The sequence below is a fragment of the Cnephaeus nilssonii genome (assembly GCF_951640355.1).
Source record: "Cnephaeus nilssonii genome assembly, chromosome: 12".
In the NCBI taxonomy this organism is placed as follows: domain Eukaryota; kingdom Metazoa; phylum Chordata; class Mammalia; order Chiroptera; family Vespertilionidae; genus Cnephaeus; species Cnephaeus nilssonii.
Window position 1 is genome coordinate 77025695 of NC_137083.1, and position 16671 is coordinate 77042365.

General features: G+C 58.5%; 1 protein-coding gene across 3 annotated transcripts in view; it reads right to left on the reverse strand.

Annotated features, from left to right (window-relative positions):
• The window catches only part of KCNH2 (potassium voltage-gated channel subfamily H member 2), a 44734-nt gene that overhangs the window by 11142 nt on the left and 16921 nt on the right, over positions 1-16671 (reverse strand). For 2 of the 3 annotated variants that reach the window (XM_079786118.1, XM_079786119.1), the window contains 3 exons: positions 3248-3412; positions 1780-2253; positions 650-861 (listed from right to left, as the gene is read on the reverse strand). In XM_079786118.1, the coding sequence (XP_079642244.1) occupies positions 650-861; positions 1780-2253; positions 3248-3412 (851 nt within the window). The remainder of the gene's footprint in view (positions 1-649; positions 862-1779; positions 2254-3247; positions 3413-16671) is intronic. The other variant, XM_079786120.1, reaches the window with a different exon arrangement.

Sequence of the window (16671 nt, forward strand, 5' to 3'; positions counted from 1 at the left end):
TTGCTGCCGGGAGGGGGCAGGAGACAAGGCTGGCCCTGACACCAGGCAGTGCTGGGACGGCCCCCAGAGTCAGGGACTCGGTCACTCCACGTCTGTACACCCACCACCACACCCTCCCCTCCCGGCCTTGCCGGGGAACAGGGGTGGGCACTTCCAGGCCACCCTGGCCCCTAGCACCAGCCCCCACCCTCTCCCTGGCTCATCACCTTGGCCTAGAAGAATCAGGACCCCCAACCTGGACCTCTGTGGCCCCTTCTAATCAAAGCCTCCTGTTGGTTGCCCCTCAGCACTCCCCTCATGACACCCTAAGAGCAGAACCTGTCATGCCCCTGTGGCTGCCTTCTCCCACCCACCCTGACCCTCTCAGGTACCCAGCCTCAACTGCACTGTCCCCTGGGCCCCATCAGTCTGTTCTCTGTACCCATCCTGTCCCAAGGCCACCTGCCCTCCAGTCTCCCTTTCTCCAGGACCTCCCAGACTGTCCTCTCACCCCAGCTCTGAAACCCCCACTCCCACCCCTAGCCAGCAGGTCTGCCCACCCTCAAGAGGCCGTCACTGTGCCCCCCCCTCCCCACCTTTGACCACAGCCCACACCCTCCCCTTCTGAGCTCCTCCGAGCTGAGGGGAGAGCCAGGGACTGGGCACCTACCTGGGTGACCTTCTCCGTGACATTGTGGGTCCGCTCCTTTATCTTGGGTGCTATGATCTCCCGGTCGCTGGAGGGCGAAGCCAGGAAGGGGTCGCCCTTGAGGTCCACAAAGTTGAGGGTGATTTGGGGGATCTTGCTAATGGTGCGGTAGCGCACGAGGTCCGAATCTGATGTGGAATTAAGCAGGCCGCTGCGCAGGGGGTGCATGGCCCCTGGGGTGGGGAAAAGTGCAGTCAGGCCGGCAGGCAGGGGTGCATGGCCCTGGGGTGGGGGAAAGGGGGAGCCAGACTGGCAAGCAGGGGGTGCATGGCCCTGGGGTGGGGGGAGAATGGGGTGTGGGTTGAGGCAGGGGGTGCATGGCCCTGGGGTGGAGGGAGAGTGGGGTATGGGTTGAGGCCGGGGGTGAATGGCCCTGGGGTGGGGGAAAGGGGGAGCCAGGCTGGCAGGCAGGGGGTGCATGGCCCTGGGGTGGGGGGAAAGTGGGGTGTGGGTGGCAGGCAGGGGGTGCATGGCCCTGGGGTGGGGGGGAGAGTGGGGTGTGGGTGGCAGGCAGGGGGTGCATGGCCCTGGGGTGGAGGGAGAGTGGGGTGTGGGTGGCAGGCAGGGGGTGCATGGCCCTGGGGTGGAGGGAGAGTGGGGTGTGGGTGGCAGGCAGGGGCCGGCATGACACGGTGGTGGAGGCCAGGCCTGCAGGAGCCAGGCCATGGGGGTCAGTGTGTCATGGAAGCCAGCTCAAGAGCTGGGGCAGAGTTGCTGAGAAACAGGCCAGACTCCTCCCCACTTGAGGGAAGCGCACGGTGAGCAGCTAGGAGACAGCGGAGGGCACTGTGACCCGGCCAGAGGGCCAGGTAGGGACAGGGACCCCGAGGCTGTCCTGCCCTTCAGACCCCCCAGGCCATCCCTGCTCCAGGACCCCGAGCGGGAGCCAGCTTCGTGGGCCGAGCAGGCTCTGGGTGAGCACGAGTGAACCGCGATGGATGGGCGCTCGGTGGGATTCCACAAGCGCTTAAAGGGCTTTCCCTCCCCAAGCACCCCGGACGGGTGGAGACCCCGGACGGGTGGAGACCGGGAAGCTGCGGTCCCGGGACGGGGCAGGCTGGCGGCGGCGGGGGGCGGGGAGAGGCTCTCACCGGCGGCGGGTGGGGAGGTGCCCTCACCGGTGCTGGCGTGGCGCGGGGGCGGGGGCAGCACCCCAGCGCGCATGGCCTCGATGTCGTCGGCGGAGGAGGCCCGGCGCACGCTGGCGCAGCTCTCCCGGGAGCGAGTCCGGGCCAGGCTGCAGGGGGAGCCCGAGGCCTCGGGGTTGAGGCCCTGCGCCTGGGGCGACGGGTGCGGGCCGGGCTCGCGGGAGGGCGGGGAGCCGGGGGCCACCAGCGCGCGTTGCTCCTCCGCGGGCCGGAGCCCGGCCACGTGGTTGTCCAGGGCCTCGTCCAGGGCCAGCGCCTCGCCGCCGGGCGCCGCGGGCGTCAGGTCCAGGTCCACGTCCACGTCCACCACCACGGCCCCCGCGGCCCCCGCGGCCCCCGTGCGGCCCCGGCCCGCGGGCTCCCGGGCTGTTAGCGCCAGCATGGCGGGCAGCTTCAGGCGGAAGGTCTTGGCGCGGCCTGTGGGGAGAAGGGAGCCGTGTGGCTGGGGGACAGGAGCAGCGCCCGGAGGGCAGGCCCCGGAGCCGGAGCCCCTGCCAAACAGAAGGGAAGGTGCGGAGTGGGAGCCTGACAGCGGGCACCGCTCCACCCGACTTCCACTCATCGCAGAAAATCCCAGGACCCAATCTTACCCAAGGCTCTGAGAACAATAAACTATTTCTTGGGCCACATACCCCAGGGGGCTCTACACAAACCGTGGGTGCCGCCACTGCACTGCGGGCAACATGCCCCCTTACCGAGGCAGGGAACAGGCATAGCGCCCTGTGTGGCTGGCCGAGGCCGCACAGCACCGGGTGGGCCTGCCTCCACCGGGGCGGCCATGCAGGCCTTCTTGCCAGACCATGCCAACAGGCGGATGGCCCCACGGTAACACTGCCAGTTCAGAGCTCGCGAGACCCCGAGGTGGACTCTTTTGCCACGACTCTAAAGGGCAGATTAGACTTAAACCCAAAGAGGCCACGTCCGGGAGGCAAGGAGTCAGCCGGAGTCACCGTGGGATGAGGTGAGGGCTCCACGTCTCAGCCACGGTGAGCATTCCCCTCACATCCTCTCCTCAACTAGCCCAGGCCACACCAGGGACAGGGACCAGGGACAGAAGTTCCCCCAGAAAGGCATCTGAGTCCCTGAGAGACGGGGCCTTCTGATGAGCAAGGGAGCGGCTCCGAGGGGTGAATGCCCTGACCCTGGGCTGCGGAGAGGACGCTGTGCTGGAAACCCGCGCAGGTAAAGCCAGGACACCGGGTGCAATCTTGCCCCAAGGACCTGCGGCTCTGTCACTCGGTCTCTGTCTGTTCATTTTGGGCCAGATGAGACTAGGCCATGTCCTCAGTAACCTCCGAAGGGACCCCACACACATTCCTTCCTGCAGGTCAATGGCCCTGGGTAGCCTCGTGGCCCCCGGAAAAGGGAGAGCTCGTTGTTCCTGCACCAGTCCGAGTGTGGCTACACTTACCTGGGGCCAGCCAGCTGGTGGGAGGCCCACGGTGATTGGTGTCATGGGCCGGGGACCCCACCATGTCCTTCTCCATCACCACCTCGAAGTTGAGGATAAACATGATGACAGCCCCATCCTCGTTCTTCACGGGTACCACGTCCACCAGGCACAGGAAGCAGCTCCCTGTGGAGGGGGGGACATGGCCACTGTGGCACCAAGGCCCCCGGTGGGCAGAGCAGAAACCCGAAGGGGCCCGTCCACGGCTGCCTCCCCCGGGGCCTCACACAGTTCTGCCCCTTCCGGGCCAAGTCTCCTGTCCCACCCCACCCCACCACCCACCCCTGCGGTTTTGTGCCTGCCAGACCGAGCTGGTGACCTCAGTCTACCTGCTCCGGCTTGCTGCTGGCCAAGCATTCCCTCTCTCCCGGTGTGCGTTCTCCCTCACCCTGGCTTGAGCTCCTTTCTGCCTCCACCTGGTCGTCTCGTTCTCCCTCGCCTCTCAGTGTATCCTTGTGACCCTCACACAGGGTAGTGCAGTGTGGGGATTAGGCCCACAGACTTTAGGCCCAGGGTCTCTGGGTTCAAATCCCACCTCTGCCGCTTAGTCATTTATGCATTATGCTCAACTTAGTTAACCTTCCCTGTGCCTCGTTTTCCTCATCTATAAAGTGGGAATCGTAGTTTCTTAGTCCCAAGTTGCAAAGATGAAGTCACCGCATGCTGAGGGCCTAGAGCAGTGGTCAGCAAACTGCGGCTCACAAGCCACATGCAGCTCGCGAGCCACGGTTTGCCGCTCTGTTGACTAATGAGTTTGCCGACCACTGGCCTAGAGCAATGCCCGGCATAGACTGAACAGTGCACACGGGTTAGTGATGGCTCTCTGTCCCCGTCTTGCTCTCTCTGCATTAGCCCCAGCTGTTGTATCGGTCCACAGCAAGATACACTCAGAAGTTGAAAGCAAGAGTTTCAAAACCTTTAAGCAATTCGACATTGCCACGATGTCCAAGCATGTGATTTTGTACTTCACAAAGGTCTGTGATGTATTAGAAATAAAGAAAAGTGATCCTTCACCAAAGAGCCGTGAAGCACTGCTCCTAAATCTTGCATCACTGCCTCTCCTTGTCTTTCTTTTCTTTCTTTTTTCTAAAAATATATTTTTATTGATTTCAAAGAAAGGAAGAGAAAGAGAGAGAAACATCAATGACAGAGAGAATCATTGATTGGCTGCCTCCTGCACACACCTCTCCCCTCCTTACCCCCCCCACCCCTCCCCCACCCCGGGGATCGAGCCCACAACCAAGGCATGTGCCCTGCCCGGGAATCAAACCATGACCTCCTGGTTTATAGGGTTAATGCTCAACCATTGAGCCACTCTGGCCGGGCTCCTGTCTTTCTCTTCTCTCCCAGGCTCGCTCTCTGCCTGGCTACCAGGTGAGACCAGTCCACCAGGCCAGATGTGCCCCATCCACCTCTGCTCTCTTTCCAGCACACAGCCCCTCACCCTCCTCTGCCAATTTCTGAAGAAGACCCTGATGCTCATATTAACATCCTATTCCTCTTTCTCCATGTTCCCTGCGGGCACCAGGCTTGTCCCTCATCATGCTTTCTTCTCGGGACAGAGACTTCTTTTCTTGTCCACCTGCTCATCTGTCTTCTCTGAATTGCAGGGACCTAGCTCACCAGTGTCTGTGTCCCCTCTGCTGGCCTAACGCCTAGAACAACACATCAGGGAGCAGACCTTGGCCAGTGGGGCTAGTGACGGGGCAGTGCTGGTGGAGAACGGTGGAGAGGATGTATTGGTGATGGGCTGAGTCAAGGGAGGGGCCAGCAACCTGGAGGCTCTCTGGACAGGCCCCAGTGGCAGAGCCGTGGGGAGTGCGGCGGCAATGGCCTGAGCAGACCAGGCGTGAAGGGCCTGGTTCCTGCAGAACAGCAGTTCTAACAGCCGTGGGATTCATCTTGTGGAAGGAGATCCTCTGCAACCAACTGAAACAGGATGGCGGGGGGGGGGGCTGAACCAGGTGAGGGGCTGGCAGGGATTCTCCGCCCTGCCTGAGGTCCTTCCACCCACCTCATCCCAGGCCCTTCTGGCTCAGCCCTCAGAGCCTAAGCTGGGGCTCTGTCTGGATCTCCCATCAGCAGCCTCTACTGTCCCCTGACCTCTGAAATGGCCCAACTGAAGCACAGCTGTGGTGTTGGGAGCTGCAGGGGGCCGGACCCAGCTGGAGACTGTTTGGCACCCAGACAGCCTGCCTAGAGTTCATGTCCTAATATGGTGATGGCCAACAGCGGCCTGAACAGGGACTGGCCCTGATCTGGACTAGAGAGGCCAGAGACCAGGAAACCTTAGCCCTGGAGATCCCAAACAGCCAGCCCCAGGACCCCAGGCACCCAAGCTCCTGGTCCTCCTTCCTCACTAGGAACTTGTCCCAGAAGTCCAGAGCCTGGAACCCGGAAGAGCCCAACCTTTCAGGACAGCCTGGGATTCTGACCTTGAGGCCTCCGCACCCTGCCCGCTCCATTCAGACTTCTCAGCGAGGGAGGTCAGAACTGCATTCTGCCAGCCCACCCCCTGCCTGGCTGCAGAAACTCCAAATAGAAGCCTCCTTGCAGCTCAGGCTCACCCCTGCCCCTAGACACACACTCATACGCTGAGTCCCCTTGGCCCTCTCTCCCTTTGTGACATTCAAGGAATTTTTCCTTTCAAATAACCCTGTCAAAGCCCAGCTTCTTCCAAAAATGTGACCTGGAGCCCTGCCTGGTGGCTGCGGGACGTGGCAGGAGGAGAGGAGGCTCCAGCTGCTATTCTCAAGGAGACACAGAAGAAAGGAAAGCGGGCAGCTCTGAGGCTCTGCCTGCCCACCCCCTGCTCGCTTGGTTGGTTGGTTGGTTGGTTGGTGGGGTCTTCAGTGAGCGACACATCACTCACCCACAGCCCTCCAGCCAGACCTTCCAGCAGACCCCTGGCTGTGAATATGGGAGGCGGGGCTCCCTGAGGGCAGCTGAGGTTCAGACCCAGGTCAGGGGTGGGGCGCAGGGATAGCAGGAGCAGTGTCAGGCCTGCAGGCAGGTGGTCTCTGACCCTCACACAGCAGAAATGTCGGCAGTCGGTGGCTGTGCTGCTTCTGGGAGACCCATGCTGGCACTAGCACACACAGTGCCTTGCCCCCCACAGTCCTGCTCCTCTCCTCTCTCAAACCTTGCCCTGCCCCCAGCAGAAGCTAACTTTGCCGGCCCAGCTGCGTGAGGTTGCAGTTCCGCGGAGAGCCACACCGTGGCAGGCGCGGCCCACACTCCCGAGGCAGCCAGCGCCAGCGTGCGCTGGGAAGGAGAGGGGTGGAGGGGAGCAGGATTCCCACCTCCAGCCCCCGCCCCCGCTCTGCCCACTGGTAGGACATGGGGTTCCCGACGCAAAGGGGCGGGACACGGGCTGTGGAATCAAATAGCCTTTGCTCATTGTGTCAGAATGACCTTGGGCAAGTCACCTCCCCGCCCCAGCCCAGGAGGCTGGAGGGATGAAAGACATGTGTGAAGCAGAGGCGGGACTCATGGGAAGTCCTGATCCTGGAAGGAGGAGAGGGAGAGACAGGTGGATGGGTCTCCCCAATGGAGAGGCCCCAAGCCATCTGGCTCTAGTAGCTGATGCCAAGAGCCCTTACTCACACCCCCAACCCCCAGCCCAAGCTAAGGACACCTGGCTCTGGGTGGGGAGGCTGAGTGCCCAGCCCCCCTCCTGGAGTTCAGGGCACGCTGGGTCCTGTGGGGATGGGGACAGGAAAGTAGGCACAGCCATGCAGCTCACCAAAGGTCACTGAGGAGGAGAGGAGGAGGGGACAGCAGGAGGGACCTGGGGGAGAACCAGGCCTGGACACATTCCAGGTGCAGCAGGTACAGCTCTTCCTGACCCCGGGGAAGGGGGCCGTCGTTCACCAGAACAAAATGCCGGCTTACGTTCATCTGCTGCCAACCCTGGGCACCATCTTGCCCAGTGTCCCAACCCATCGGGGGGCCCCACTCACGGTTCCAAACTGGATTTCCCACCTCTGGGAACCCCCGGCCTCAGCTTTATCACTCCCAGGCCTTATCCATCAGGGCGGTGTGGCCAGGGGTGGAGGGGCCAGCAAGGATTCAGAGTGTCCTTCGGCAAACCCCCAGGTCAGACCTCTGCCTGTAAACAGGTCACGACGATCCCCACGAGCAGTCACTGAGGGCACCAATGTCAAGCACTTGGGCAGCACAAACCACACAGGCCTGGCACCTGCCCTCACTGCGCCAGGGAGTCAACAGGACCCCAATCCGGAGCCCGGGCAAGATGAGGAAAAGAGGATCACCGAGGCAGAGGGACGGGGCTGGGGAGCAGAGGTGATCTGCCCGGCCATCAGGAGACCTGAGCCAGTGCTGTGTGACTGTGGCAGGTCGCTCGCCTCTCTGAGCATCAGACTCCCTGGGGCACCACAGGGACGAGTGATTCCTGCCCTGGCCGCCAGATGAGATGACAGATGGCTTGTGGGAGCATCCAGAGCTGTAACGAAACAGGGCCTGCAAGGAAGGTGACCTCAGGGAGGCAGCCATCCTAGCCCGGGTCCCCTCCCGGTCCCGCTCCCAGCAAGAGGAGCTGAGCCCAAAGTCACGCTGAGGGCAGGAGGCTGGGGCCCCGTCAGCCCTGTCCGCCCCCAGGCAGAGACGCTGTCTTCGTGCAGGGCTGTGCAGTGTCAGGTTATATTTAGCCTGGTGGCGGCGACAGGAAGATGCAGAAGGAGCGACTCCTGGACGGGGGCCATCGTGTCACTAACATGGCTCTCATGGGCAGCCTTGGGCCTAGGAAAGCCAGGGGCATTGCAGGCCCAGGAGACAGAGTAGGGGAGCCTGAGAGGCCAGCCAGTGAATGAGTGTGTGTGAGACGTAGGGGGAGGGGGGAGGAGGAGAGGGGGACACCATCTTCTCTGCTGCTCCAAAGGACTGCGAGGCAGACACGCCCGGAGAAAACTCACTGCAGGGCAGGAGTTGGGAGCCAGGAGCCAGACCCCGACTCACACAAAAGAGGCATCCCAGACAGACCTCCACCACCCTCCCTGTCTAACACCTTCCCAGGGAGCTAGAGGCCATACAGAGGGTCTCGGGGGCCAGTCATCTAGACCCCCCAAACCCACTGCCTGTGGCCTGCCTGCATCATCTCCCCCTCCCCAACCACAGTGATCGTCTCAAGAGAAGAGCTTCTTCTAGAAAGGTTCTGGGCCCAGCCAGGCCCTGCGCCAATCCGCTGCGTGCCACTCAACCACTCGGGGACACGGCCTCCTGGTCTCTCAGGTGGAGTCACCAGCCCTGTTCCCCAGGAGCCGAGGAGGCAGAGCAAGGTTGGGCTCAGGTGGAGAAAGCTGCTCCCGTGGATCCATTCCCTTCCTCCCCAAGGCCTGCAACTTCACCGCCCTCCTCCGACCTCCTGGAGTCCGTCCCCACTGAGAATCCTTCAGGATCTGCCGTTCTGGATCCCAGCAATCCCTGCACACACAGACACCTGAGACACGAGTGGGCTGGCCTACAGGGCGCCCCAGCCTCACCGGGCCTCCCACTCCCCACAGCCCCAACCCCTCTCCCCTCCAACTCAGCCATCAGGCTCTGTGGGATCCCTCCACAGAGACTGCCTTGACTGCTCCATCCAGCCCACAGGGATGTTTCTCATTGAGAACTCTTCTAAAACGATTCCCTAATTTGGGAGATGATGGCATGCTGGCTTCTGGAGTGAGGTTCCTGCCTCTCCCAGAGTCAGAGCCCCGAGGCTGGGCTGGTCCTGGGGAAGGGGGTGTTTGAGGACTGCTGGCGGACTGGAGGCCAGGACCTGCACTAATGACAGGTGTGTGTGAACAGGGCCATCTCCCCACCCGCAACGCTCTCTCAGATCCAAGGGTACCAACTGTCCCTTCACAACATAATTTGTCCATTTCAAACCAGCAGATAGCAGGTCAGGACCACCGAGGGAACCGGGCAGTATCTGCTGACGTGTTATGAAGTCTGGTCAGCAGTTAGCATGGCACACGGAGGCTGCCCGCCCAGGAACCCGGGAGCAGTGGAGCAGGAGCCTCACAGGTGTGGGATTTCTGAACCTCAGACCCCTACCAGCCTGCTTCACCATGACCCCACACAGACGTGTCCACCAGGAGACAACCTGGGGGTCCTGCCCTCCCCCAGGGCTCGGCAAGCTTCTGGAACTGTGCCTCATCTTAGCCCCCAGCACACCCCAGGAAGCCTGGGGTGCCTTGAGAACACCTCTCCCTAACTCCCGCTCCCCATCAGCTACAGCTTCTCAATCACTCAACTGAGATGTGTAACCCCTCCAGCACTCGACCACCTCGCAGGCCTCTGAGACGTGCCACCACAGACAGGCACACCTGAAAGCTTCCTGAAAAGTCCGGTGGAACATTCTAGCATCAGAACATATGACAATGACCCAAACGTAAACAGAAAACCGGCATTATGTGCAGATGATAGGGTCATCTCCCTAAAACACCAACCAAATCAAGATAAACTATTAGGACAAATGATGGCGTTCAATACAGCTGCCTGGTACAAGGTCAGCCCACAAAAGTGGGCAGCATTTCTCTCCACCAGCAGAGAGCTATTCCAATAGGTAGTCCAAAATAAGATCCCTTCCATAACAGCAACAGAAGGGTAAAATATCTAGAAATTGACCAGGAATGCACAGGCCTTTACGGAGGGGGGACAAAACTTTAAACTAATAAAGGATACAGAAATGATCTGATAAATGGAGGGATAATCCTTTACGGAGGGGGGACAAAACTTTAAACTAATAAAGGATACAGAAATGATCTGATAAATGGAGGGATAATAATTTTCCCTTGGATAGGAAAATTATTATAAAGATGTCCGTTCTCCCCAAATTCATCTATAAAACCAATCTAATTCCAGTCAAAATTGTAGTGGGGTTTTTCTTTGCAGGGACTCGATAAAAGTTTTTCGAAAGTTTATAAAGAAAAAGAGAAGCCCACAAATCTCTATGTCAACCATTAGAATGAAGAATAGAGAGAAAATCCCTAGTCAGTTTGGCTCAGCGTCAGTCTACGAACTGAAGGATCCTGGGTTTGATTTCGGTCAAAGGCACATGCCTGAATTGCGGGCTCAATCCCCAGTGGGAGGCATGCAGGCAGCAGCCAGTCAATGATTCTCTCTCATCATTGATGTTTCTTTCTCTCTCTCCCTCTCCCTTCCTCTCTGAAATCAATAAAAACATATTTTAAAAAAGAAGAAGAAGAAGAATAGAGAGAAAAGATGTGCTTTTCCAGATACTAAGATATACTAAATGTCATAGTGGGGGTTTTTTTTTCATGTGGTTTTGATGCAAGAACAGACAAATAAATATTTGGAACAGAATAGAGAGCTCAAAGACAGACCCAAGATATATGGGTAATTAACTGGTGATACAGGGAGCCCCACAAACCAGTGGAAAAGAACAGGCTGTTTACTTGACATGTTGGGAAAATTGGCTCACTACATGGAAAAAATATAACTTGATCCCTCCTAGACACCACAGACAGAGGTAGGCTCAGGATGGATCAGAGAGCCAACTGAGGAAGGTGAAACAATTAAGTAATTAGAAGAAGGGGGTGTAGACCTTTGCAACCTCAGGATGGTGAAGAATTTCCTCAACAAAACTTCAACGGCACAAACAAAGCTAAAACTCAGGAAGTGTGTTTGTATCAAAATTCAGTATCTCTGTTGGATAACCTTAACAGACAACTGAATGGGAGAAAACGTTTGCAGTATCTTGATTCAGCAGGAAATAATGTCCAGAATATGTATGTTGAAAATTTAACTGCATTTGCATTTCTAGAATACACAAGCAACTCCTGAAAACCAAGAACAAAAGACAGCGGCTTCAGTGGAAGAGTGAGCAAAGGATATGAGCAGGTGATTGACAGGAGAGCAAACCAAGAGGCTATCCAGCCTATGAGATGGATGCTCGAACTCATGTGAAGTCAAAGAAATGCAAATTCAAGCGGCAAGCTATCACTTTCACCTATTAGACTGGCAAAACTTAGAAAGGTAGATAATGCCAGGTGTGACAGAGATATGGCGGAACAGCAGCCTCGTGCTCTGTGTAGGCAGGTGATGATGGCGGCAGCCAAGCTGGTACTCAGTCAGACAATACTTAGTTGAATTAGGTTCCCACAGATCCCATGATCCAGCTACTCCACCTCTGGGGATGTATCCCAAAGACACCCTCACATGAGTCCAAAAGGGGCCGCAGGTGAGGATGGTCATGGCAGCATTATTTAGGGAGATGCTGAGGAGGGCCCTCCCTGGGAGGAAATTAGGTGGGTTCGCCCCACAGAATATGAAGCTACAGACTAGGTGTCAAGTAACAGCCTGGATGGACTAACAGGCATACTCCTGCGTAAGAAGAGTGAGCGCCAGAATACAACAGCTAGCACATCCATTTACATAAATTAAACCTATTACGCATCCAGACAAAACACACATTTTGCAAGAACATATGCAAGCAGCATATTCACAGGAAGTACATTTCAATGGTTGCCTAAGGGGAGGGTAATGGGACTGGGGAATGAGAGCAAAAGGAAAAAAAAAAGCAAGTGAAAGAGAAAGCATAAACAATAACACAAATATCGTGTTTGCATGATTTGAGGGAGAGGCAGGAGCTGGGGCAGGCAGGGGCAGGACAGGGCAGTGGGGCACAGGGGCGCTGAGACCCTGGCTCAGCTAACTTCCCTGCTGTGTGGAAAGCAGAATGAGCCTTTCACACTGGACTTGCCTTGTTGGCATCTGCCATCTGATGTGGGGCACCTCTCACAGCAGTCCCTGGGAGGGCAGGTGTTTGATGCCACTTAGCAAATGAGGAATTGTGGCTCTGGAACCGAGCTGAAACCCACACTTCTTGGGGCCCTGAGCCCATCGTGCCCCCAAAGGACTCTCTGGGGCAAGACAACAACTGGTGTGGCAGTATTCCAGCTGCATATGGGAGGGCTCTAGAGCTGAAAGAGGAAAACTGGGTTCGAGTGCCCACTCAGGTGCCCACCAGCTGGGTCAACATGCGCAAGTCCCCTAGCCTTTCTGACGAGTTTCCCTCCTGGGAAACGATGGAGAGGAAGCCTGCCTCTCAGCGGGCTGTGAGGACCACCTGCCAGAAAGCATGCCTCCCTACCTGAAAGCTGGAAGCGCAGTCACAGTGGCTGTGCCTGTGTGTGCGGCCCAGGCAGCTGCCACCACTGCCTCCCCCAGCTTTGCTCCCCGCCTCAAGCCTCCTCGGTCCATCTCTGGGTGGGGGGAGGCTGGGAGTCCCAGATACCTTCTCTGTACCCCACCATGTCCCCCACACACAGCAGGGCTGGAGGACTCCTAGGCCTCTCAGGCAACCTCTCCCTGGCCCACCTTCCTTTAGCCCTGAAGCCTCCCCATCCTCTAATCCTCATCCCTCTCAGAAATTATTCTAAGGCTTTTCACAGAGGGCGAGACTGAGGCCCAGAGAGGGAAAGTGATTTACCCAAAGTCACACAGCAGCTCGAACTGGGCCAGAGACTGCTCCCAAGTCACTGCAACAACATCCTGCCCACCTTATTCATTCATTCATTCATTCATTCACTAAGTGAGCAAGCAAGCAAGCATATACTGAGCTCCCACTATGCACTAGACACATAGATTCAACATAGATTCCTCACGGAGCTTGCAATCTGGTGGGAGAATTCTGACATGGCAACCTCATCCAGACTGTGAACAAGGAGGACGGTGGGCCAAGGTGCTTCATGTCACCTAAACGAAGAGAGGTTTGCTCCCGGCCAACAGTCCACAGCATGGAGACCTTCAGGTACCAAGGATAGGAGGGGGGCTCTCCTGTACTAACCACCTGTCCCAGGTGTCCCTCCACTCTCCCTGTTCTGGCCTTGACCCCAGGGCCCTCCTCCCGTGGCAGGGAGCAAAGTTTCTGTTAAGCTCCCACACACTAAGGGGCTAGATAACTCCATGTTCCTCCCTGCATATGGGGGAGGGGTGATGAGAGAGAATGTATTTTTAAAGAAAAAGATTCATTCTCCCTCAAGCAAAGGGTTCCCTAATGGAGCTATTTGAGGCACCGTGGGGGGGGGGGGGGGGGTAGGAGGGTGTTAAGTGTGAAAGGGGTTTCTCAGAACCTGTCACACCACCCTGGAAGCCACCTCTGGGCAGAAAACATGCTGCTCTCACCAGTCTCACCCCCACCCCACACTGGCCCTCCTGCGGCCCACAGCCCCCCTCCCCAGAGCCCAAGGCCATCACCAAACTGCTCCCATCCTGCTGGCTCTGTGCAAATATTTATATAGCTCCTCTCTGGGGTCTACAGCAGACACAACACGGAGGAGCCGCCCTCCTGACACTCTCCAGACCCGAGGCGTGTGCCAGGAGTGGTCCACACCCCTCCGTCCTGGCAGGCCTGCCTCACTTCTGCCCCGGGGACGGGAAGCCCTCATCCAGAACCGTGAACAGGGCACCCTGCTCCCACTCAGGAATGACTCCTCCTGGAGCCTTGGAGGACAGGTGCTGGGTGGGGAGAGCCCTGGGCGCCGCTCCTGGCCTCCTGGCCACAAGCAGGTGCTCTCACCTGCCCTGTCTTGGAAGGCCCAAGGTGAAGGGCCCCTCAAGAGCGGTGCTCCCTATGTCGAACCTTGTCCTCCGGTGTTCATTCCAGGCTGCTCCCATCTCAAGGATGGCACCAGCCTGGGTCCCGCCTGCCTGCCCAGCTCAATACACCCTGGGGCTGCTTCACAGCACCCCAATGCAGGGCTTCTGCACACAGCACACTGCAGATAGGGGTCTGGGCCTGAGGGCCCTGGGCCTGGAGCGGGGGAGGCGGGGGGGGGGGGTCTGAGCTTGGAGAGAGGTCAGCTGTGCTGGAGGAGGGGCATGGGAGGAGATGGGGAAATGGCCTGGGTGTGTGGAGGGTCATGGGAGGCCCACAGGAGTGTCGCTGGTGCCAGCAGTGCCTGCATAAGCTGGGGTCTGAATCCGGGAACCATAAACCAGCTGGTATGGGGCCACCTCTGGGGCTCAGGTTCCCCACAGGCACCGGGGGCACCAGGGCACAGGCTGGCCCACTGGTCCCCACTCCTTCCCAACCCACAGCTCAGCTGTTACAGTGGGTGCCCTCTGACCCTGTTACCATGGCAACCAGCCTGCAGCTGGAGCAGAGAAGCAGACAGATTCTTCTCTAGAGACACCCCTATCTCCACCCACGCATGGGCTCCTGGGGACACAGGGACACGGAGACCAGGCCAGTGCAGGCAGAGGTATGGGGGAGCCAGACAGAGCCCAGAGGGAGGAAGGCTCAGGGGGGCTGGTGGGGAACAGAAGAGACAGATGCAGGAGGAGGAGATAAGACCAAGGGGACAGAGTGTCGGCAGGGAGGGAGCCCTGGGGAGAAGGAGAGAAGGAAAGCAGCAGAGACCATGGGCACAGGCAGACAGGCTGGGCGCTGCAGGAGGTGGGGCGAAGAGAGACCGCGGGAACTAAGAGCAGAGGGACCGGGGACGGCAAGGGACAGAGAGCAGGGGGGACCTCCACCAGGCCCGCGGAGGAGGGCAGCAAGCGAGGAGGAGCCTTGCTCAAAGGGATCCCAGGCCACCCGTCCAGCGATGTGGGGATGCAGATGTACTCCAGCAGCACCTGCTGCCCAGCAAGGCCCCAGGGCCCTGCAGCCATGCTACCGCCTGCCAGCCCCGCACTACTTGGCTCCGCTCCCAGTGCCACCTTAATCCTGGGCCTGACGTGAAGGGGCATGGACGTGGGGCCAGCAGGTCCCTGGCACCTCGTGTCTCTCTCTCCAGCCCACACACCCCCAGTCCAGCCTCCCTGCCTCCCAACAATCCCAGCAACTAAGTAACGGAGCTGTCTGGCTCCAGGCCCTGATACTGCACAGAGCTAGGCCGGAGGCACCGACACAGCACAGCTGTCCGCACTGGCGCCTGCCAGCACAAGGCCCCTCCTCCTGCCCAGCCACCCACCTCCCTGGGGCTGAAGCCCAGGGACCCACTCCCCCGGGGCTGGCCCAGGCAGAGACCCTGAGACAGGCCTGGACAGAGACAAGAGGCGGCCCTGGCTTTCTACACCTCCGCCTCCCTACTCTGCCCAGGAGCAAAGGAGTGAGCTAGTGCACACAAGCACGTAGCACAGGTCAGGCCACACAGAACCTCCCTGGGGACCCAGCGTCTCACGGCAGAGGGGGGAAGGCGGAGGAAATCTGTCTGCTTCCGAGTCTCCAGTGCCAGGACAAGTGGGGACTCACATGACCTGAGGGCCCAGGCCAGTCTGCTGGCCAACAGGAGCTACCTGAGCCCATGGAAACTGTGAGAGCGGAGAAGGGGGAGGCAGCGATGACTGGCGCCGGATTTTCTGGGTCACAGCCTCATTTGGAGTAGGAATCAGAAGGGGGCAAAGAGATTAGACCTGGGCAAGGGCCTGGGTTCTAGTCCCCCTCCCTCTACTGATCCACTGGTAACTGGACCTCTCTTCTCAGTTTCTCCATCTGAAACTTGAGTGAGCTGGATCGTGATCCTCAAGGGCACCAGGATCCCATAGGACCCCTGCAGAAAGGCCCCTCGGCCATCCTCTCCCAAAGGAGCCAACGTGGGGAGAGGAAGAAGGCCTGCCCCACACACACCGCAGCGCAGACAAAAGCACGCAGGCCCCGGAGCCAACGGGCCGAGCAGATGCCTTATCCCAGAAGTAGAAAGGGGTTCAAGCCAGTAACCACCTTGGCCCTGACATGATTTCTGGTGTTAGACCTGAACATGAGACTTCATGTATTCACATTCTGTTCATTACATCAATGGCTTGCAGATAAAACTGTACAGGAAGTAATTCGCATCTGTAGGTACCCCTGTAACTAGCTGGTGTCATTTTTAACATATGACAGCAAAGCAGAGTGGGGAGGGCTCTGATCAGACAGACACAGTTCCATTCCCCGCTCTGCCACTTACTAGCTGTGTGACTTCGGAAAAGTTTCCTAATTTCTCCGAACTTGTCTCCTCGTCCATAAATGGAGAAAAAGTTATATCTACCTCCCAGGGTTGTTGTGAAGATTCTGTGAGATAAGGTAAGCGAAACATTTAGCAGCACAGTGTCCAGCACATAGAAGCCACCCACCGACGTTAGCTAGTACTAGATGGCCAGGCAGATAGAAAAGCAAATCGGCTCTGATTTGGGTTCTGGGAGACATCAGTGGAAAAGCCGACAGGGGCCCTGCCTTCAGAGTTTCCATCTAGTCTTGCAGCCCCTGCCTCCTAGCCAGAACCCCCACGTGCTGTAAGCTAATCCTCTTCCACGGTGTCCCCTCTAATGCTGTGATGTCACAGGCTGGGCACCCCTGCAAAAGCAGGGCCACCGGGGAGGCACAAGCCTTTACAGGGCAGCCTCGGCCAACCCTGTGCATATATAGGGAGGTT